Source organism: Oncorhynchus clarkii, chromosome 20, assembly GCF_045791955.1.
Source record: "Oncorhynchus clarkii lewisi isolate Uvic-CL-2024 chromosome 20, UVic_Ocla_1.0, whole genome shotgun sequence".
Taxonomy (NCBI): domain Eukaryota; kingdom Metazoa; phylum Chordata; class Actinopteri; order Salmoniformes; family Salmonidae; genus Oncorhynchus; species Oncorhynchus clarkii.
In genome coordinates this window covers 85,537,941-85,560,523 of record NC_092166.1, presented here as the reverse complement: position 1 = coordinate 85,560,523, position 22,583 = coordinate 85,537,941, and the positions used below count along the sequence as shown (strand labels likewise).

Sequence of the window (22,583 nt, the reverse complement as noted above, 5' to 3'; positions counted from 1 at the left end):
GAATGTACTTTGGTGCGAAAAGTGCAAATCAATCCCAGAAAATGTCCTCTGGTCTGATGAAACAAAAACATAACTGTTTGGTAATAATGACCATCGTTATGTTTGGAGAAAAAAGGGGGAGGCTTGCAAGCCGAAGAACACCATCCCAACCATGAAGCACGGGGGTGGCAGCATCATGTTGTGGGGGTGCTTTGCTGCAAGAGGGACTGGTGCACTTCACAAAATAGATGGCATCATGAGGAAAGAAAATTATGTGGATATATTGAAGCAACATCTCAAGACATCAGTCAGGAAGTTAAAGCTTGGTCGCAAATGGGTCTTCCAAATGGACAATGACCCCAAGCATACTTCCAAAGTCGTGGCAAAATGGCTTCAGGACAACAAAGTCAAGGTACTGGAGTGGCCATCACAAAGCCCTAACCTCAATCCCTTAGGACATTTGTGGGCAGAACTGAAAAGTGTGTGCGAGCAAGGAGGCCTACAAACCTGACTCAGTTACACCAGCTCTGTCAGGAGGAATGGGCCAAAATTCACCCAACTTATTGTGGGAAGCTTGTAGAAGGCTACCCGAAACGTTTGACCCAAGTTAAACAATTTAAAGGCAATGCTACCGAATACTAATTGAGTATATGTAAACTTCTGACCCACTCGGAATGTGATGCAGGAGATGAAAGCTGAAATAAATAATTCTCTCTACTATTATTCTGACATTTCACATTCTTAAAATAAAGTGGTGATCCTAACTGACCTGAGACAGGTAATTGTTACTAGGATTAAAAGTCAGGAATTGTGAAAAACTGAGTTGAAATGTATTTGGCTAAGGTGTATGTAAACTTCCTACTTCAACTGTACATGTCATAGTGCCAGACATGCGCACAAACATATACAGTTGGCATTGCTGTTATGATTTTAGGAGTTAGTCCTTGATGTCCTGTTTCTTTGTGTATTTTATGTTAGCCGTTTTCCCCCGTCTTTTCCTTTTTTCTCTAAAATTCATTCTCTTGGTTGTTGGTGCATTGGGAGGGGGGGGGGGGGGGGGTGGAATTGTATTTTCCTTCGTGGGGTGGGGGTCTTCGGGGTTGGTGTTTATGTTTTTTTTTGGTCTGGTGGGAGATGTCTGTCAACGTGCCCTTGAGCAGGGCATTGAACCTGGATGCATCTGTGTGTCGATCTGTTGGATGACGGGTATGAATGATGTAGCTGATGTAGCGGCTTCACTGCAAGTATAATCATATGATTTGGATATTCAATAATAAGTCCAGTTCAAAACGTCAGCTATATAAAAGGCTGAGGCTCAACCTATACTTGATACTATACTCCTATAGACAGTAATGTTACGCGTGGGGCCTTTTGAGCAGCAAACACCAATATGTTCCTTGATACTGCAGCAGGACCACGGAAACTTGATTCTCTCCCTACTGGAGCATTGGCACAATACGAAAATCAAATCAAATTTTATTTGTCACATACACATGGTTAGCAGATGTTAATGCGAGTGTAGCGAAATGCTTGTGCTTCTAGTTCCGACAATGCAGTAATAACAAGTAATCTAACTAACAATTCCAAAACTACTGTCTTGTACACAGTGTAAGGGGATAAAGAATATGTACATAAGGATATATGAATGAGTGATGGTACAGAGCAGCATAGGCAAGATACAGTAGATGGTATCGGGTACAGTATGTACAAATGAGATGAGTATGTAAACAAAGTGGCATAGTATAGTATAAAGTGGCTAGTGATACATGTATTACATAAGGATACCGTCGATGATATAGAGTACAGTATATACGTATGCGTATGAGATGAATAATGTAGGGTAAGTAACATTTATATAAGGTAGCATTGTTTAAAGTGGCTAGTGATATATTTACATCATTTCCCATCAATTCCCATTATTAAAGTGGCTGGAGTTGAGTCAGTGTCAGTGTGTTGGCAGCAGCCACTCAGTGTTAGTGGTGGCTGTTTAACAGTCTGATGGCCTTGAGGTAGAAGCTGTTTTTCAGTCTCTCGGTCCCAGCTTTGATGCACCTGTACTGACCTCGCCTTCTGGATGATAGCGGGGTGAACAGGCAGTGGCTCGGGTGGTTGATGTCCTTGATGATCTTTATGGCCTTCCTGTGACATCGGGTGGTGTAGGTGTCCTGGAGGGCAGGTAGTTTGCCCCCGGTGATGCGTTGTGCAGACCTCACTACCCTCTGGAGAGCCTTACGGTTGAGGGCGGTGCAGTTGCCATACCAGGCGGTGATACAGCCCGCCAGGATGCTCTCGATTGTGCATCTGTAGAAGTTTGTGAGTGCTTTTGGTGACAAGCCGAATTTCTTCAGCCTCCTGAGGTTGAAGAGGCGCTGCTGCGCCTTCTTCACGATGCTGTCTGTGTGAGTGGACCAATTCAGTTTGTCTGTGATGTGTATGCCGAGGAACTTAAAACTTGCTACCCTCTCCACTACTGTTCCATCGATGTGGATAGGGGGGTGTTCCCTCTGCTGTTTCCTGAAGTCCACAATCATCTCCTTAGTTTTGTTGACGTTGAGTGTGAGGTTGTTTTCCTGACACCACACTCCGAGGGCCCTCACCTCCTCCCTGTAGGCCGTCTCATCGTTGTTGGTAATCAAGCCTACCACTGTTGTGTCGTCCGCAAACTTGATGATTGAGTTGGAGGCGTGCGTGGCCACGCAGTCGTGGGTGAACAGGGAGTACAGGAGAGGGCTCAGAACGCAACCTTGTGGGGCCCCAGTGTTGAGGATCAGCGGGGAGGAGATGTTGTTGCCTACCCTCACCACCTGGGGGCGGCCCGTCAGGAAGTCCAGTACCCAGTTGCACAGGGCGGGGTCGAGACCCAGGGTCTCGAGCTTGATGACGAGCTTGGAGGGTACTATGGTGTTGAATGCCGAGCTGTAGTCGATGAACAGCATTCTCACATAGGTATTCCTCTTGTCCAGATGGGTTAGGGCAGTGTGCAGTGTGGTTGAGATTGCATCGTCTGTGGACCTATTTGGGCGGTAAGCAAATTGGAGTGGGTCTAGGGTGTCAGGTAGGGTGGAGGTGATATGGTCCTTGACTAGTCTCTCAAAGCACTTCATGATGACGGATGTGAGTGCTACGGGGCGGTAGTCATTTAGCTCAGTTACCTTAGCTTTCTTGGGAACAGGAACAATGGTGGCCCTCTTGAAGCATGTGGGAACAGCAGACTGGTATAGGGATTGATTGAATATGTCCGTAAACACACCGGCCAGCTGGTCTGCGCATGCTCTGAGGGCGCGGCTGGGGATGCCATCTGGGCCTGCAGCCTTGCGAGGGTTAACACGTTTAAATGTCTTACTCACCTCGGCTGCAGTGAAGGAGAGACCGCATGTTTTCGTTGCAGGCCGTGTCAGTGGCACTGTATTGTCCTCAAAGCGGGCAAAAAAGTTATTTAGTCTGCCTGGGAGCAAGACATCCTGGTCCGTGACTGGGCTGGGTTTCTTCCTGTAGTCCGTGATTGACTGTAGACCCTGCCACATGCCTCTTGTGTCTGAGCCGTTGAATTGAGATTCTACTTTGTCTCTGTACTGGCGCTTAGCTTGTTTGATAGCCTTGCGGAGGGAATAGCTGCACTGTTTGTATTCGGTCATGTTACCAGACACCTTGCCCTGATTAAAAGCAGTGGTTCGCGCTTTCAGTTTCACACGAATGCTGCCATCAATCCACGGTTTCTGGTTAGGGAATGTTTTAATCGTTGCTATGGGAACGACATCTTCAACGCACGTTCTAATGAACTCGCACACCGAATCAGCGTATTCGTCAATGTTGTTATCTGACGCAATACGAAACATCTCCCAGTCCACGTGATGGAAGCAGTCTTGGAGTGTGGAGTCAGCTTGGTCGGACCAGCGTTGGACAGACCTCAGCGTGGGAGCCTCTTGTTTTAGTTTCTGTCTGTAGGCAGGGATCAACAAAATGGAGTCGTGGTCAGCTTTTCCGAAAGGGGGGCGGGGCAGGGCCTTATATGCGTCGCGGAAGTTAGAGTAACAATGGTCCAAGGTCTTTCCTCCCCTGGTTGCGCAATCGATATGCTGATAAAATTTGGGGAGTCTTGTTTTCAGATTAGCCTTGTTAAAATCCCCAGCTACAATGAATGCAGCCTCCGGATAAATTGTTTCCAGTTTGCAGAGAGTTAAATAAAGTTCGTTCAGAGCCATCGATGTGTCTGCTTTGGGGGGGGATATATACGGCTGTGATTATAATCGAAGAGAATTCTCTTGGTAGATAATGCGGTCTACATTTGATTGTGAGGAATTCTAAATCAGGTGAACAGAAGGATTTGAGTTCCTGTATGTTTCTTTCATCGCACCATGTCACGTTAGTCATAAGGCATACGCCCCCGCCCCTCTTTTTACCAGAAAGATGTTTTTTCCTGTCTGCGCGATGCGTGGAGAAACCTGTTGGCTGCACCGCTTCGGATTGCGTCTCTCCAGTAAGCCACGTTTCCGTGAAGCAAAGAACGTTACAGTCTCTGATGTCCCTCTGGAATGCTACCCTTGCTCGGATTTCATCAACCTTGTTGTCAAGAGACTGGACATTGGCAAGAAGAATGCTAGGGAGTGGTGCGCGCTGTGCCCGTCTCCGGAGTCTGACCAGTAGACCGCCTCGTTTCCCTCTCTTTCGGAGTCGTTTTTTTGGGTCGCTGCATAGGATCCACTCCGTTGTCCTGTTTGTAAGGCAGAACACAGGATCCGCGTCGCGAAAAACATATTCTTGGTCGTACTGATGGTGAGTTGATGCTGATCTTATATTCAGTAGTTCTTCTCGACTGTATGTAATGAAACCTAAGATGACCTGGGGTACTAATGTAAGAAATAACACGTAAACTGTCGGCGCCGGAAGTAGTCCGACATAGGATCTCTGCTGTTAGGAATCTCTGCTTAGCCGGTACACTGAGCTGAAAAGACATCTTCAATTTGGACAAGATAATAAAAATGTTAGGAATCTATGCTTTTTCACCACATGAGGATTGTCATCCTGGTTGTGATTAGTATCAGGCTAAAATAAGCAGGCAACACACCCGGTTCTCCCCATGGCATCTACATTCCCTCATTGTAAAAAAATAAATAAATCCAACCATCATTGGTAATTCTGCTCACACTGCCATTTAGTGGTGTCCAGCCCTAATTACTCTAGAGGCTATAGGATCCACTTATGTTTATTCACCCCCCCCCCCCCCCCCTCCAAAGTACTGGTAGAGTTAATCATACAATTACATTTTTATTAGCTAAAACAATCTCAGTTCTTACGAAATAGGAAACCAACAGGGAAGAACTGCCTGAGCTTGACCAATAAGAAAACAGATTGTGGAAACATTTCACACTAATGAATACCACACATTAGATAACCACGTGGATTTGGGATCATTTTATTTCAGTTAAAATTGACCGATCGATTAGTTTCAGGCTGAACAGCGAGGCCGTCAGCCATTGATTATTGGTCACAACAAGCTCTCCATCGTTACATTAGAAACATTGATTAGCATAAACAGGGTGAGGTCAGTCAGCACATTGGTTGGCTGAGTGGGACACTGCAAAACAGGCTTGACGGGGTGGGGGGGGGCACACGAGCATGTTGCTAGAGATGTCTCCGTCCCACATGGCACCTCGTTCCCTTTATAGTGCACTCCTTTTGACCAGAGGCCATAGGGCCCAAGGTGCCATTAGGGACACAGGGCAGGGAGTCACATTTTAGACCACACCCCTTGGTGCTACAGTGGATTCGTCACCCACGGCAACGGACGAGCCAACAAAAATGTACACAGGTCGTGACTAAAAAAAAAAAAACTGGCACCTTACTCCCTCTATCAAATGCACTACTTTAGGGACAAAGGTGCCATTTCAGAACCACCCAATTTAATAATAAAACTAAAGTATTCTACACAATTCAACAGTTTCTACAAACTAGAGATTTAAATTTGCTTTAAGGAGATGAGACTTCGTTAACCAGAAAACATCCCAGAAAGGTAAGATATATACCGTCACAGCAAGAGATGGTGGTAGGTAGGGCAACGAGTAGGCTAGAGGGCAAAAGGTAGGTAGGGCAACGAGTAGGCTAGAGGGCAAAAGGTAGGTAGGGCAACGAGTAGGCTAGAGGGCAAAAGGTAGGTAGGGCAACGAGTAGGCTAGAGGGCAAAAGGTAGGTAGGGCAACGAGTAGGCTAGAGGGCAAAAGGACCCACTAAGACTCAACTGGAAGAATCCAAGCACTCTTTCACACAGACACAGCAGTATTTATCTTCTCGCCCGTCTGCTTCACGTACTTGAAATGGGCCAGTTTCTTGAACTAAGGAAGCAAGCCGTGCTTTTCAGTCCAGGACAAGGCTTAAACATGTGAAAATCGAATCTTTACACAAACCAGGAATAGTAAAATAATCAGTACAGTATCGGTTTGGAGGTTTGTCCCAGTAACTAAAACAGTCAGGCAGGTAGATTCCCTCTCGAAGCCCCAAAACCACCTCTTCCCCCACATGAACTGAAAAGGCGTCAACTCCCTCCTCTCAAACCTGCCTGGTAAATTAATTTAGACAAGAGCAAAAAAAAACATTAAATTCCACATGTTTAAAAAAAAAAAAGAAAAGTTTTATTTATTGATTTAAAAGTTAAGCAGCGCTAGTGTTTCTCCTTAATTTCCTAAAGGGTCCGAACGTTTAGGGAGGTCTTCTTCTCCACTTCTTCTCCTCCACTCTATTCCCACACGTGACGCCTGCAGTGTGCCACCGCCTGGGAGAGGAAAGACCAGCAGGTTAGAGACCGCCTTTCCCTACGGAATAGTTCCTCCTTTAGTTTATGCATCTGCTGTGATAATAAATGTTTTAGACAAGAAAAATAAGATCTGGATGAGCAGTGCTTCCCAGCTAATCATAAATTAATAAAAGTTTCAGATAGGCATTTATCAAGGCAACCCTGGAATGAAACATTGATCACTGCTGTGAAGAAAGGAAATTATTTTTTTCTTCGTAAAAATCCCCAAAATAACTTCACAGATCTTCATTGTAAAGGGTTTAAACACTGTTTCCCATGCTTGTTCAATGAACCATAAACAATTAATGAACATGCACCTGTGGAACGGTCATTAAGACACTAACAGCTTACAGACGGTAGGCAATTAAAGGTCACAGTTATGAAAACTTAGGACACTAAAGAGGCCTTTCTACTGACTCTGAAAAACACCAAAAGAAAGATGCCCAGGGTCCCTGCTCATCTGCGTGAACGTGCCTTAGGCATTCTGCAAGGAGGCATGAGGACTACAGATGTGGCCAGGGCAATAAATTGCAATGTCCGTACTGAGACGCTGTTGTAAGGCAGACATCACCGACAACAAAAATCGCAACAAAATCGCCTATGGGCACAAACCCACCATTGCTGAACCAGACAGGAATGGCAAAAAGTGCTCTTCACTGACGAGTCGCGGCTTTGTCTCACCGGGGGTGATGGTCGGATTCGCGTTTATGGTCGAAGGAATGAGCGTTACACCGAGGTACGCTGTACCAGGATCGATTTGGAGGTGGAGGGTCCATCATGGTCTGGGGTGGTGTGTCACAGCATCAAGCGTACTGAGCTTGTTGTCATTGCAGGCAATCTCAACGCTGTGCGTTACAGGGAAGATCTCCTCCTCCCTCATGTGGTACCCTTCCTGCAGGCTCATCCTGACATGACCCTCCAGCATGACAATGCCACCAGCCATACTGCTCGTTCTGTGAGTGATTTCCTGCAGACAGGAATGTCAGTGTTCTGCCATGGCCAGCGAAGAGCCCGGATCTCAATTCCATTGAGCACGTCTGGGACCTGTTGTATCGGAGGGTGAGGGCTAGGGCCATTCCCCCCAGAAATGTCCGGGAATTTGCAGGTGCCTTGGAAGAGTGGGGTAACATCTCACAGCAAGACCTGGACAATCTGGTGCAGTCCATGAGGAGGAGATGCACTGCAGTACTTAATGCAGCTGGTGGCCACACCAGATACTGACTGTTACTTTTGATTTTGACCCCAACTTTGTTCAGGGACACATTATTCCATTTCTGTTAGTCACATGTCTGTGGAACTTGTTCAGTTTGTGTCTCAGTTGTTGAATCTTGTCATGTTCATACAAATATTTACACACGTTAAGTTTGCTGAAAATAAACGCAGTTGACAGTGAGACAAAGTTTATTTTTTTGCTGAGTTTGAGACAGCCAGTGAGCACATGAATAGTTCATGTTGCCTGTGTATTGACTCACGTTGCAGCGTTTCGCGGAGTCCATGTCCTTGCACCAGAAGGCGGGTCCCCAGCTACACTGCTCCATACCCAGAAGCCTTTGCACTGCCTCAGGACAGACCCCCAACTTCTGTAACCAGGGACAACCACACAGAGCGCACTGTTAGACAAGCATTCATAACCTTTGATTAATTCAACCAGGCAAGTCCTTTTTTACCAACTCCGAGACAATAGATGTTATTCTCTAACTTTACTCCTATATTAAAAGATATTGAATTCCAGTGCTCACCATGCAGACAAAGTCAGGGTCCAACATCTGCAGGAGGAGCTGAACCAGCATGGGCTCATACTGCTCAACCAGCTGGTCACACTGGAGGAGATAGACAGTGGTTAACACCAATGATAGAGAGAGATCTATACACACACCCAGTCAAGTTGACACACCTACTCATTACGGGGATTTTTGAGTTTTACATTTTAGAATAATAGTGAAGACATCAAAACTATGAAATCATGTAGTAACCAAAATATTTTATACTTGAGATTCTTCAAAAAGTAGCTACCCTTTGCCTTGATGACAGCTTTGCACTCGTGGCATTCTCTCAACCAGCTTCGTGAGGTAGTCACATGGAATGCATTTCAATTAACAGGTGAGCCATGTTAAATTCATGTGGAATTTGTTTCCTTCTTAATGCGTTTGAGCCAATCAGTTGTGTTGTGACAAGGTAGGGGTGGTATACAGAATATAGCCCTGTTTGGTAAAAGACCAAGTCCATATTACGGCAAGAACAGCTCAAATAAGCAAAGAGAAACAACAGTCCATCATTACTTTAAGACTTGAAGTTCAGTCAATAAGGAACATTTCAAGAACTTTTCTTCAAGTGCTGACGCAAAAACCATCAAGCGCTGTGATGAAACTGGCTCTCATGAGGACCGCCACAGGAAAAGAAGACCCAGAGTTACCTCTGCTGCAGAGGATAAGGTCTTTAGTGAACTACAACTCAGAATGCAGCACAAATAAATGCAGTTCAAGTAAGACATTAACAGCAGAGTCTGTGAATCAGGCCTTCATGGTCAAATTGCTGTGAAGAAACCACTGCTGAAGGACACTAAACAAGGAGACTTACATGGGCCAAGAAACACGAGAAATTGACACTTGACCAGATGAATCTCAAATATGAGATTCTTCGTTCCAACCGCTGTCTTTGTGAGACGCAGAACAGGTGAACGGCTGATCTCTGCACGTGGTTCCCACCGTGAAGCATGGAGGTGGAGGTGTGATGGTGATTTAACTCAAGGAAGACTTAACCAACATGGCTACCACAGCATTCTGCAGCTATACACCATCCCATCTGGTTTATGCTTAGTGGGACGATCATTTGTTTTTCAACAGGACAATGACCCAACACACCTCCGGGCTGTGTAAGGGCTATTTTACCAAGAAAGAGTGCTGCATCAGATGACCTGGCCTCCACAATCACCAGACCTCAACCCAATTGATGGTTTGGGATGAGTTGGACCGCAGAGTGAAGGAAAAGCAGCCAACAAGTGGTCAGCATGTGGGAACACCTTTGAGACTGTTGGAAAAGCATTCCAGGTTGAAGCTGGTTGAGAGAATGCCAAGAGTGTGCAAAGCTGTCATCAAGACAAAGGGTGGTTACTTTGAAGAATCAAATATATTTTAAAGTTGTTACTAAATTATTCCATACGTGTCATTTCAGAGTTTGCCTCCAATATTATTCTTCAATGTAGAAAACAGTAAAAATATAGAAAAACCCTTGTACTGGTAGTGTGTGTGTACACACACACACACACACTAGATGACCGATAGGGGCACTGTGTTGAAGCCACCATGTCTCCATCTTGGCTCTCCCTCTAATAGGGTTTGTTTGTGTGTATACACACACACACACACACACACACACACACACGCCATTGGATAACACACTGGAGGACAATAGGCTATCGTGTCCAGGAAACACTTAACTGACAGATCGATCCCCCATCACTGTGACAAGCAGATACAATGGTCTCTTATTTAACCAGGATGGAGTCTCCCCAACTCACCTCGCTCCTCACGGTCTCCGGGACAAAGCTGCAGACTTTCCTGACTGCGTCTTCGATCTGTGCCTCTGTGGCGTTCTGTTCCAGGATGCCGTCGATGTACTGCACAGCCACCTTACACACCTCACAGAACCCACCCGCCTCCACCCGGGCCATGTTCAGCACCGCTGAGAGATGGGGACAGAGTTAACTAACTTAATCTGGGCCATGTTCAGAAATGACACTTGCGTCCCGTTGTACCCCACATTCACTTCCTTTTAATGAACACTACTCACGGATGAAGGCGCGGCTGGCGTCCTTGCAGAGCCCCAACACGGTGCAGATCGTCTTCGGGTCGGCCTCCTGCACCAGCAGCTCAATGATGGCCTGGCCGTAGGCCTCAATCAGGTCCTTACACTGGACCGACAGGGAGGAGGGCAGCACAGCGCACACCTTCTCCACAGCACGCACCACATCTTGCTGAGAAGAGAGAGGGAAGGAGAGAGGGAAGGAGAGAGGGAAGGAGAGAGCACAAGGGTGAGACATGAACCCTACCATTTCATTTGACTTTTTTTCCTAATCAACCAATCCTATTCTGGCTCAACCCGTAGAGGACTTGGCCACCACTGGGACTAGTTGCTGCGGTTCCTGTCTTTCTAGGGAGTCCCCCCCCCCAGACAACACATCTGCATTGCTTGTCTTCAGGACTTGTAGGCCGGGTTTTTAATAAAAGCACTTCATGACAACTGCTGATGTAATAAGGGTTTCTATATAAAATAAATACATTTGATAAACTAGGAGATGAAATGAATTAAGTCATTGACTGCACACTATTTATATACCGCTGACAGAATTCTGATAAGACAACAGCTTGGCTACCAAAATAGCTAACTAGACACAACAAGGTGTGTCACAGTCAACACTTCCCTCTGCTACAAACATCCTGCCATCTGTCAGAGTGACGTCGGTACAAAGACATTATTACAATAATAACATTGTTATTCCTGCGTGTCAAGGACTAACAAACACTTTGGGTCTGAGGGAAGTTTATGAAGACAAAATAAAAAAACATTCTTAGGGTTGTGAGTGACTCACTTAAAATAAATCAAATACATTCTGGCTGCACATTGCAGACAATAGTCTCTCCGTTCTGTTTTAGCACCATGGGGACTTTCTTTAAGTCACCTGCTAGGATTACTCTCTAAATCGGATAGAAGTCAAAAGTTTTCCTCAAAACTGAAAGATGATCCTTCAGATCGGGATATGGTGATCAAATCTCCCCTTTAAATAAGGATGAACATTGTTTTGTTGTTGTTGCATTGTTCAAAACTCAAAGGAAGGAAGGCAGAGACTAGCTGAAGAGCAGATCAACAAGTGCCCGGGCTCACAGAAAAATGCATTTGCTGACTTCAAGCACGCAAGTGCCTTGCTCAAGGGCACAACGGCAGTAGGTAGTATACAGGATATTGAATCTGGTAACCCTCTAGCTGCAGCCTAATCCCTGCAGAATTTCCCAGCAGGCAGCTCAGGGGGATTGAACCAGCAAACCTCCAGTTATCAAACCGATCCTGGAGTGTAAGGATTACAGAATCCAGATCATTTAATTTAAAAAAAAATGTTTTAAAGTTGCCAAACTGACGAGACGCAAACGGATCAGAGTCATGATCAGCAGCGTCGCAGGTCTTCATCATCCAGAATACCAATCAGAGTCATGATCAGCAGCGTCGCAGGTCTTCATCATCCAGAATACCAATCAGAGTCATGATCAGCAGCGTCGCAGGTCTTCATCATCCAGAATACCAATCAGAGTCATGATCAGCAGCGTCGCAGGTCTTCATCATCCAGAATACCAATCAGAGTCATGATCAGCAGCGTCGCAGGTCTTCATCATCCAGAATACCAATCAGAGTCATGATCAGCAGCGTCGCAGGTCTTCATCATCCAGAATACCAATCAGAGTCATGATCAGCAGCGTCGCAGGTCTTCATCATCCAGAATACCAATCAGAGTCATGATCAGCAGCGTCGCAGGTCTTCATCATCCAGAATACCAATCAGAGTCATGATCAGCAGCGTCGCAGGTCTTCATCATCCAGAATACCAATCAGAGTCATGATCAGCAGCGTCGCAGGTCTTCATCATCCAGAATACCAGAGGTGAAGCACAAGCACATTTATAATACAGATCTCATAACTATCATTTATTTATTTTTTTAAAACAGTTTCTACTCCGGTTTGAACAGGAAACCCCTCCAGTACTTCCACCAGTTTGCACCAGTCAGTGTTCTATAGCAGGTCAATGACTCGTGTGCCACACGGCAGGTAAAAACCTACCTCCGTTTTCTCATCCTGCAGCATGCTCTCCAACTCCTTCATCATGAACTCACACATGGCACATTGAGGGGAGTCACGGGCACGCACCATGTCCTATAGAAGAGACTAGTTAGTATAGCAATACCCAGTACCACATGAGCCAGACAATTGAGCTTCTTGGAAAGAGGAACAACCCTTTACAGAAAATGGTCACTGATGAACAGAGTACCTGCAATGTAACAGTGTCTTTGGCATAACGTGTTCGGTTCATACAAGTTTTCAAATAATCTGTGAGTATGCAAACTGGCCAGTATCCTGACTAGTATCAGGAGGTTAACCTACCGTGGCAGGCTTGACAGCCTCCATCTTAGTGGCAGGAACCAGTTTGACAGCGGGGATGGTTTTGGCAGCCACCAGCTTCATCATGGGGACAGAGCTCTTCACATCAGCAGAGCAGAAGCCAGCAAAGGTACAGACATCCTTGGGTTGCTGGGGGGGGGGGGGGGGGAAGAGAACGTCAGAATGGACACATTCATACCAGAGAATACCCTGTTCCGTAGGCCACGCTAGCTAGAACCCCTTCTACCAGTCCCCTGTTCCATAGGCCACGCTAGCTAGAACCCCTTCTACCAGTCCCCTGTTCCATAGGCCACGCTAGCTAGAACCCCTTCTACCAGTCCCCTGTTCCATAGGCCATGCTAGCTAGAACCCCTTCTACCAGTCCCCTGTTCCATAGGCCACGCTAGCTAGAACCCCCTTCTACCAGTCCCCTGTTCCATAGGCCACGCTAGCTAGAACCCCTTCTACCAGTCCCCTGTTCCATAGGCCACGCTAGCTAGAACCCCTTCTACCAGTCCCCTGTTCCATAGGCCACGCTAGCTAGAACCCCTCCCACCAGTCCCCTGTTCCATAGGCCACGCTAGCTAGAACCCCCTTCTACCAGTCCCCTGTTCCATAGGCCACGCTAGCTAGAACCCCTTCTACCAGTCCCCTGTTCCATAGGCCACGCTACGTTCTAGAAACAGAGGCATGCATAGGGCAACATGCACCCAGATCAGATGGTTCCAGACACTAATGACACAATAAGACACTAACAAAACAGGTTTGTGGCATGAAAAAAATATAATAAAGTAGAAACAGCGCCATCTGCAGTCCAGCATGAAGACATGCACATCAAATACATTTCCAAAAGAAGACAGCCTGCGACCTAAAATAATATTTACATCCGCCACAACTAAACAGACAAACACAGATGCAGATCTAGAGCAGTGGAGGTGAGTCTGAAGTAAGCAGCACTAATACACAGCCAGTGCAGGAAGCAGATGCTAAAGCTGTGGCCAGACAGATGGGAGTTATCCGTTGACATGTGTTTTTTTTGGGGGGGCGGGGGCAAATGTCAGTCTTCATGAATATGCAACTTGACCTTTCGCCAGAGAATGAATCCATAATACAATTTTCATCCAAGTCACTGTGTGGCCACAGCCTCAAGGGTGAGAGACTCAAAGCTGAACACAGAGAGAGACACCTACCTGTTCCTAGAGACCAGCAGCAACCAGAAAAACCCCAGAGGGGGGTGGGGGGGGGAAAGAGAGCAGAAAGGCAAATGAATGGATGGAGGAGGGGATGAGGAGAGGAAAGAATCTGTATATATCATTTTTTTTTTTTTTTTTTTAATCAGCAGGCTAGGAGCTGTATGGGCTCAATGTATCTATTGTGCTGAACCAAATCACATGATCCTCCACCCCCCTGTTTCCCTTTCCTGTAACTACATCTCGGCCCAGTAGTGGGAAAAGTTTGCTCTTGCTCCATTTCACCCTGCAGTCTGTTTATTATCGGTCATGTGATATTCAGTGGTGAAGAAAATACCGGTCATACCAGAGTCATTTTCTATTATTAAATGGCTCAAGTAAGTCTCCCAGTAAAATACTACTTGAGTAAAAGTCTAAAAAAAGTATTTGGTTTTAAATTTACTGAAGAATCAAAAGTCAAAGTAATTGCTAAAAAAATATATACTTAAGTATGAATCATGAATCACGACATTCCAACACCGTTTACAGACTAAGCATTTGTGTTGTTCTCTGTTTAGTGAGTCCTCCAGATCAGAGGCAGTAGGGATGACCAGGGATGTTCTCTGTTTTAGTGAGTCCTCCAGATCAGAGCCAGTAGGGATGACCAGGGATGTTCTCTGTTTAGTGAGTCCTCCAGATCAGAGGCAGTAGGGATGAACCAGGGATATTCTCTGTTTAGTGAGTCCTCCAGATCAGAGGCAGTAGGGATGACCAGGGATGTTCTCTGTTTTAGTGAGTCCTCCAGATCAGAGCCAGTAGGGATGACCAGGGATGCTCTCTTGATAAGTGTGCGAATCAGAACATTTTACTGTCCTGCTAAGCACTGTTGGGTGAATGGAGTAAAAAGTACATTTCCTTCTCTACATTCCTAAAGAAAATAAAAGTCTTCAAATATATAAATAGTAAAGTCAAATACAGATACCGCCAAAAAAAATAAAAAACACTAGTAATATTATGCAGATCTCCCGGCAAAATGAGGCCTAGTTATTAGTGCTAACTGTGGAACGTAACAGATCTCCCGGCAAAATGAGGCCTAGTTATTAGTGCTAACTGTGGAACGTAACAGATCTCCCGGCAAAATGAGGCCTAGTTATTAGTGCTAACTGTGGAACGTAACAGATCTCCCGGCTAAATGAGGCCTAGTTATTAGTGCTAACTGTGGAACGTAACAGATCTCCCGGCTAAATGAGGCCTAGTTATTAGTGCTAACTGTGGAACGTAACAGTAGAAGAGTTACTCACCATGGACATCAGCTGCTGGACGATTAGAGGGGCATACTGGCTGACGTACTGCTTGCACTGAAACAAGAGGACAGGAAGTGGTACAACAAACGTGCTCTGCTAGCATCACAGATTAAAAGTAATGGGGGGGCGGGGGGTTGTATTTTGCTGTGCCCCTTGTTATAGAAACCAGTCCTCTAACCGGGTCAGAGACCACACTGGTTCTGGATCTGTAACTAACTAGATAACAAGGCCTCTCACCAGGTCAGAGATACCAGGCCCCAGCAGGTCACACTGGTCCTGGATCTGCTCGATCAGAGAGTTGACAAAAGTAGAGTTGCTCTTCGCCTCCTCCTGAGTGTCTGTGATGAACTTCACACAGTCCTCACACACATCTCCAGACTCCTACAAGGAGACAGAAAACATTCACTAGGGAAATAAGGAATAGCAGTTAGATCAACACGCACCCCAGTATGAATCAGTAGTAGTTTAAAGTTGCTACTGTGTTAGTGTTCAGTAGGGGGGAAATGTTTTGAAAACAGGGATGTACAGACAGAAATTGTCCAATGACAAAAACAGATTTCAGTTTCCTGTTGCGAAACAATTTGGTACTTTGTGCCCTACTGAACACAACCCAGATGCATCTAGATTTAGTATAATAGGAAGTCAAAGGCAGAATCACATGTTTCTCTCCCCCCCCCCCCCCCCCAAGCCCTTTTAGACACACAAGAACATGACCATGTACCTGTGCCGCGGCAGGTTCCTGCTTGGTGTTATCCTGCGCCTGAGGGTAGAGGAGCCCAGGGACGTTGAGGAGGAAGGGGGCGACCCTCTGGGCTAGGTCTACCTGGGGGATCTCATTGGACGTGAGCTGGGGGATCTGGTTGGACGTGAGCTTAGCCAGCCTGGCCAGAGCTGCCTGCTGGGAGTCACACAGCCCCATGGCACCACAAGCCACCTGAGGATCCTCCTGGGAAACAACAATCACCGTCCACTTTAGGTCAACGACGAGCTGCATCTCACTACACAGCATAAATAGACCCCTGGATCCTCACACTGCTACGGAGGGGGATGACGGCTCATAATAAAATGGTATCAAACATAGAAACTATGCATTTGATGCCATTCAATTGATTTTATTTCCAGCCATTATCATGAGCCCATCCTCTCCAATTAAGATGTAACAAAACAATTTAACTACGGGTCAGTTGTCCCACTCCAGACCCAGAATAGGCCAACTCCTACATTAAAAACAATCTACACTGAAAGGGAACTATCGATATGTATTGTTGTCCATCTGGTGCTGAAGCCATGGCAGGTTGAACTGAGAGGGATGAGGCCTTTTGGCCTGTTAGTCACAGGAAGCAGTCGAGGCCCACAAAGAACCGTCTGTCTGTGTGACCAGAGATCCAGCCAGCATCCTAAATGCCTCTCATTCAACTAGTCCCCCAGCCCACACAGACACTCTACTGTGTGGCCCCTTGAGTTTACAAACAGAGTCTGATAAGGAGAGAGTAATACATTTACTTTTCTACAGAGAGAGATCAACTCTGAATGCAAATCTAATGCCTAAGATGGCCCCTATGAAAGGCTAAAATCCATTAAGTGCATAGGATTGCATAGCGGGCCACAAGGTTGCTCTACCTCACAGTCAAAACGTGAACCTTTATCCCACTCTAATTCATTCAGTAACAGATCTCTGTCCACGGACCAGACTGTATTAAAGTAATTTGAGAAGACGATATGGTAGACCCAGACATTCAGTCCACTTTTACACATCAGTTCAGCTGTCTACCATCTTAACACTAATAAGCATTAAAAATCACCACTTCATTTTTTATTTTAACTAATGTTATTATATGGTGTTTGGTACGTACCAGTTCTCCAGTGATGATACCCATAAGGATAGGGTAGTAGCTGTCTACCAGCTCCTTACACTCTGCAGACAGATTCTTGTCAGGAACCAAGGCACAGGCCTTCTCCAGGTAGCCCAGGATCTCGCCCTGGAAACACACAGATCTCAGAGCCTCAGGAGACGTTGTTGTTGTTGTTGTCTGGCCTAACGTCTCCTCTGGGAGAACAACTACGACACCCTACTCAGAGGACTGTTGTGAACAATGGTAGCTATGGCCGGGGTATCTTACGAACTGGAAAACGGTTCTGGCATAAATGCACCGATAGTTTACGCTGGTTGGAAGAATGGTCAAATAAAAACAGATTAGTCAGTTAACAACAAATTCTTATAAACAATGACGACCTACCAGGGAACAGTGGGTTAAATTGCCTTGTTCAGGGGGCAGAACGACAGATGTTTGTTTACCTTGTCAGCTCTGGGATTTGATCCAACCACCAGGCTACCCCGCCTCCCACCACCAGGCTACCCCGCCTCCCACCACCAGGCTACCCCGCCTCCCACCACCAGGCTACCCCGCCTCCCACCACCAGGCTACCCCGCCTCCCACCACCAGGCTACCCCGCCTCCCACCACCAGGCTACCCCGCCTCCCACCACCAGGCTACCCCGCCTCCCACCACCAGGCTACCCCGCCTCCCACCACCAGGCTACCCCGCCTCCCACCACCAGGCTACCCCGCCTCCCACCACCAGGCTACCCCGCCTCCCACCACTAGGCTACCCCGCCTCCCATGGTAGAGCATGAATTTGTTTTCAGCGGCAAAAGTTGTGGAACAATCTTCATCCCCCATGACGCACCTCAGTAGCGTTGTCTTTCAGCAGCTGGTCCACCACAATCAACACCTCCTTACACAGGTCACACGGCACAGATTTCTGAAACGGAAGGAGGGGGAGATGATTAGAGTAACAAAACCCCAAGGCCAGGTTAAACAATGCCCACCTGTTGAGCCATTTACACAGTGAAAGACAAGGGCTTAGAGCAGCATTTACCCAAACTCTGTCGTCGTCCCCCCTGGGTGCACCAACGTTACCAAAACGGTCCTGCTCCCCCCCCCCGGGTGCACCCGGGGGGAGGGGCCCAGGACAAAGCTTGGGTAACGGTGGTGCACGCTGGGGGAGGGGCCCAGGACAAAGCTTGGGTAACGTTGGTCAAGACCTTCTCTGCTCCTTCAGTAGCCAATAACTTGCTAGATACAGCAGGCTAGAATCTCACCATCTGGGGTTGGTTCCATACGTTCTGTTGGCAGTGGACCACGGCGCCACAGATAGAGGCAGTCTTCACATTGTGGCACCAGTAGGGAGGACCACGGGCACACTGTTCAGTACCCAACAGAGGGGTGGCGACGGCTATGAGGACAGAAAAAAAAAAATCTAGCTGTTTATTTCAACGCATACCCATCTAACCACACTGTTGTCGGTGTGTTACAAAATAGTACTAGAAAAGTCACTGCCCCATTCTAGAATAAAACAGGGTCACATTTGACACATTGTCACTTAGCTCTTATCCAGAGTGACTTACAGTAGGCAACGAGAGCATAGATTTCCGTCCCGGTCCCCCGTGGAAATCGAACCCACAACCCTAGTGTTGGAAGCACCATGCTCTACAAGCTGAGCAAGTCATTTGTTTAGAAGTAAAAACCTACAGTAAAACGGCAATAAACCTCAATGAATTTAGCCTTCACTGCTATAGGGGGAAAAAAACAGCAAAACAGTCTAAATAAATCCTAAGGAATAAGGTCTTGAAGTGTCCTATAGCTAGGAGACAAAGATCAAATATATTTTTAGCACATATTTACACCTTTTGTGTGTGTGTGTATGTGTGTGTGTGTGTGTGTATGTGTGTGTGGGGGGGGGGGGGGTTACCTTAAGAAAACATCCATAAAAACAGTTTAAACCAGTAGCAGGTGACTTTCAGACAAGTCCTGTAACAACTTGGGGTTGTAGAACAAAAAGTCTCCTATGTGCATAGAGTGGTCAAATTATTTTGCATAAGGGCGTCCCGAGTGGTGCAGCGGTCTAAAGCACTGCATCGTAGGGGTGTCACAACAGCCCCGGGTTCTGTTGTCAAATAAACCAGCAACGTGATAGATGGTTAATCATGTGACAACAATTTCAGCAGACAATGACACAGATCACCTAGTGCTGCTGGAGCAATAGTCTACATACTGAGGCTGGACCCGTATCGAGTGGGTCATTGTGATAACAGCCTAAAGATAGATTGTAGATAGGACACAGCATGTGTTTAGTAAGCACAAAACAGTCAGAAAGGGGGGGGTGGGGGGGGCACTATCTGTACTTGTTTCTCATAGGACGCTAATTTTCCGTTGCAAAACCTTATCTACAGTACACCCTAGGAATCTAAGGCATTAGGAAACACGACTGAAACACTCCGTCATGTTCACATGATGATAATACCCACCCACCCCTCCCTCTTCTCCTCAGCGGTCAGGTCACATGACTAGGCAGATAAAAACAAGCCATTGCTCAATATGATGTAATGGGCCTAGGCATCACAAGGACATGTTTCAGCGTTGTCGAACTCCCCAAAGAGCAAAGTCTTTAAGCTACAGTTTCAGTGAGTCAGCATAGATAACGTATAATTAAACAATAAGGCCCAATGGGTATGGTATATAAAACCCTACCCCCCCTGACAGCAGGCCTACTGAATAGCCTATGATGAACATCTTGTCTACAGAGCAAGAATGACTCCTAATGACATAGGAGTGTCAAATCGCTATTCTCATAGTGAATGGAATTGTTGTGCTGTTAGCTTTGCAAACTGGGTGCTCTAAAACATTTCCCCAAAACCAAAGGGGAACGAACACAAGAGCAAATGTATTGCAGAAATGGAAAATATGAGTAAGCATGTGACAAAAACAATTTAATGCTTAGTAAACAGGTGTAGATCAACACTAAAATGCTTACTTATGGGCCATTGTAATAAAGACCTTGTTCTTCCCCGACTTGCCCAGTTAAATTAAGGTTAAAAAAAAAAATACACGTGGTACCAGGATTACATCAATGTGTAGGGGTCAAGGTAATTGAGGTAGCTATGTACATATAGGTCAGGATGAAGTGAGGAGGCAACAGGATATATAAACAGTAGCAGCAGAGGAGTCATAAGAGTTCCTGCAACAACAACAACAAAAAAAGAGTCAATGCAGATAGAGGCTGAAGAGTAATCATATAACTGGCCGTGTCGTAAAGATAAGTGGATCGTCTACTAGACGGTCTTTACGTCAGTGTGATCCAATTCCAAAATACAACACAAGGAGTCAAGGAGGAAGAAGCTAGAAAAAAGGATTAGCCATCGTCACACACACAGCAGCAATGAGCAACTCTCGATCTACTGACCAAACCAGGACGGACACAAAATGGAACTAGCTTGTGCACGTTTATTACAACAAAGCCCTTGTAACAATACTAGCCTATAGGCCTATACGGAAGTGAGTTTTGCTTCTCTAGAACCCAGTTTGTGTGAGGGGTTCTATAGGGGACGTGACAGACTGCATTATTGATTTATTGAATGTGTTCGGCAGTAATCAGCAAAAAAAAGAAGACTCAAAGCGCTGGGCGATTAGTGCTTTTCTAGGTCAGACTGGTTTGATTTAAATAATAATAATAATAATAACATTAGTTTCAATTTCTTTGAACGTTAAATGCATTATGCAATAATGACCAATTGGAGCTTTTTCATGGAAATTCCAAAACCAAGGTTAATGACCATTCAAATGACCAAACATAGAAAATATTCCATTAGCTAGCCGGTCCACATTGGGTAGACATCAATAGAACAGTACATTAAAAACGGAGAGCATCCTGGCCCGTTACAGCACCGCCTGGTATGGCAACTGGTCAGGCATCTGACCAGAGGGTCATGCATATGGTCCAGACTATTTACATTGACACCCCCCCCCCCTTTAATTTCTACACTGCTGCTACTCGCTGTCTACACATAGTCCTTTTACAAATTACCTCAACTAATCTGTACTTTGACTCGGTACCAGTATCCCTTTATATAACCTCGTTATTGTTACTCTAAATGATTTAGTAATAAAAAAAAATAAACTCAATTTCTTGAACTGGATTGTTGGTTAAGGGCTTTGTAGGTAAGCAATTCACTAAGGTCTATCTATACCTGTTGTATTCAGCGCATGTGACAAATACAATTAGATATGACTGCATTTGTTTAGATGATAAACGCACCTTTTTCCACACACCTGTTCAAAACTGTTTCAGTTGTGGATGGATTACATCAAGAGTAGACCCTAGTCTTGTAAATGATTCTATTTTCTCTGCATTGTTGGGAACGACCCATAAGTACTGTTAGCATAAGATATCATAAATACAAGACGGTGAATAGGAGAGCAAGTTAGAGGGAGTGTGATTGTGTAAGACAACAGAACCACACTTTGGTTTTTCCCATAAAGAATATGTGCATAAGAAAAGTGCAGACTCACTGTACACTTATGTTTGTTTACATAAATGGTGATATAACAGTTGTGCCATCCCTGCCATTTACCTGCGCAAACGGGTGTTAATGATTTAGTTATTTTCTAAAACAGGTTAGGTGAAAAGGAAAAACATTTGGCAGGGCTAGCTACTCTGCTTAGATAGCTAATGCGTCACACCAATGTCTGAGCTATAAAAATCGAAATAAAGTAGCTATCATGAGTTGCTTTGATATTATATATCGTGGCTTTATTTTTATTTTTTAAATTACTTTAACATTGTGTCCTTTGGCTAAAAGTTAAATCAACCGGACCACAGCTAACCTTGCCAGAGTACCTTGCTGGCTAATAACTCCCTGGTCAAATATCTAGTTAGTTAGCTATAGCAGCTAACAGGAAGTTACCTAACAGTACACTAGGCTACAGTGAAGTTAGCTCCGATTCATAACGTAGAAATAAGACAAGTTATCTAGCACAAAGTTTAAAAAATAATTATAATTCTCTAGTTACACATCTTGAATGTTCAGAAAGTGACGTTTTTGGTCATTGGACGACAATGTATTTAACCGTTGGTTGCTACAGTAACGTTAGCTAGTTAGCTGGCTAAGCTAACCTCGATACGTATTCTCTATACTACATATTTATATATGATAGAACAACAACAACAAAAAACAACTCTGTACCTAGTTAACGTTACACTAATCAAATCGTTTTCCAATTTAATGTGTATCGTATTACCTGCGGAGATGACAAACAAAGCGAGGTACAGCATGACTGCGCTGTTTATGTCCGGTTGAAAGCAGTTCTTGTTCTGGCGACTGTGTGAATTTGAATGGCGACTGTTCGGTTTTGAGCACTGCA

At 45.4% G+C, this 22,583-nt stretch overlaps 1 protein-coding gene across 1 annotated transcript; it reads right to left on the bottom strand.

Annotated features, from left to right (window-relative positions):
* Positions 1 to 5,376: 5,376 nt before the first annotated feature.
* Positions 5,377 to 22,509, bottom strand: LOC139377002 (prosaposin-like). The gene is made up of 14 exons (XM_071120053.1): positions 22,461 to 22,509; positions 18,485 to 18,618; positions 18,070 to 18,144; positions 17,236 to 17,361; positions 16,104 to 16,328; positions 15,620 to 15,763; positions 15,380 to 15,436; positions 12,913 to 13,059; positions 12,592 to 12,684; positions 10,556 to 10,739; positions 10,284 to 10,447; positions 8,506 to 8,586; positions 8,239 to 8,346; positions 5,377 to 6,745 (listed from the first exon to the last, which is right to left on the bottom strand). Exons 1-14 carry the CDS (start codon positions 22,492 to 22,494, stop codon positions 6,710 to 6,712), a joined length of 1,608 nt encoding a protein of 535 aa, XP_070976154.1. The 5' UTR covers positions 22,495 to 22,509; the 3' UTR covers positions 5,377 to 6,709.
* Positions 22,510 to 22,583: the final 74 nt, after the last annotated feature.

Excerpts from the sequence above, each read along its gene's own strand:
- LOC139377002 (XM_071120053.1), bottom strand. The coding sequence starts at position 22,494 with ATGCTGTACCTCGCTTTGTTTGTCATCTCCGCAG. Across the intron at positions 15,437-15,619 it reads GGCCTGGTATCTCTGACCTG|TGCAAGCAGTACGTCAGCCA; the intron begins GTGAGAGGCCTT and ends CTCTTGTTTCAG. Across the intron at positions 8,587-10,283 it reads CGGAGACCGTGAGGAGCGAG|TGTGACCAGCTGGTTGAGCA; the intron begins GTGAGTTGGGGA and ends TATCTCCTCCAG.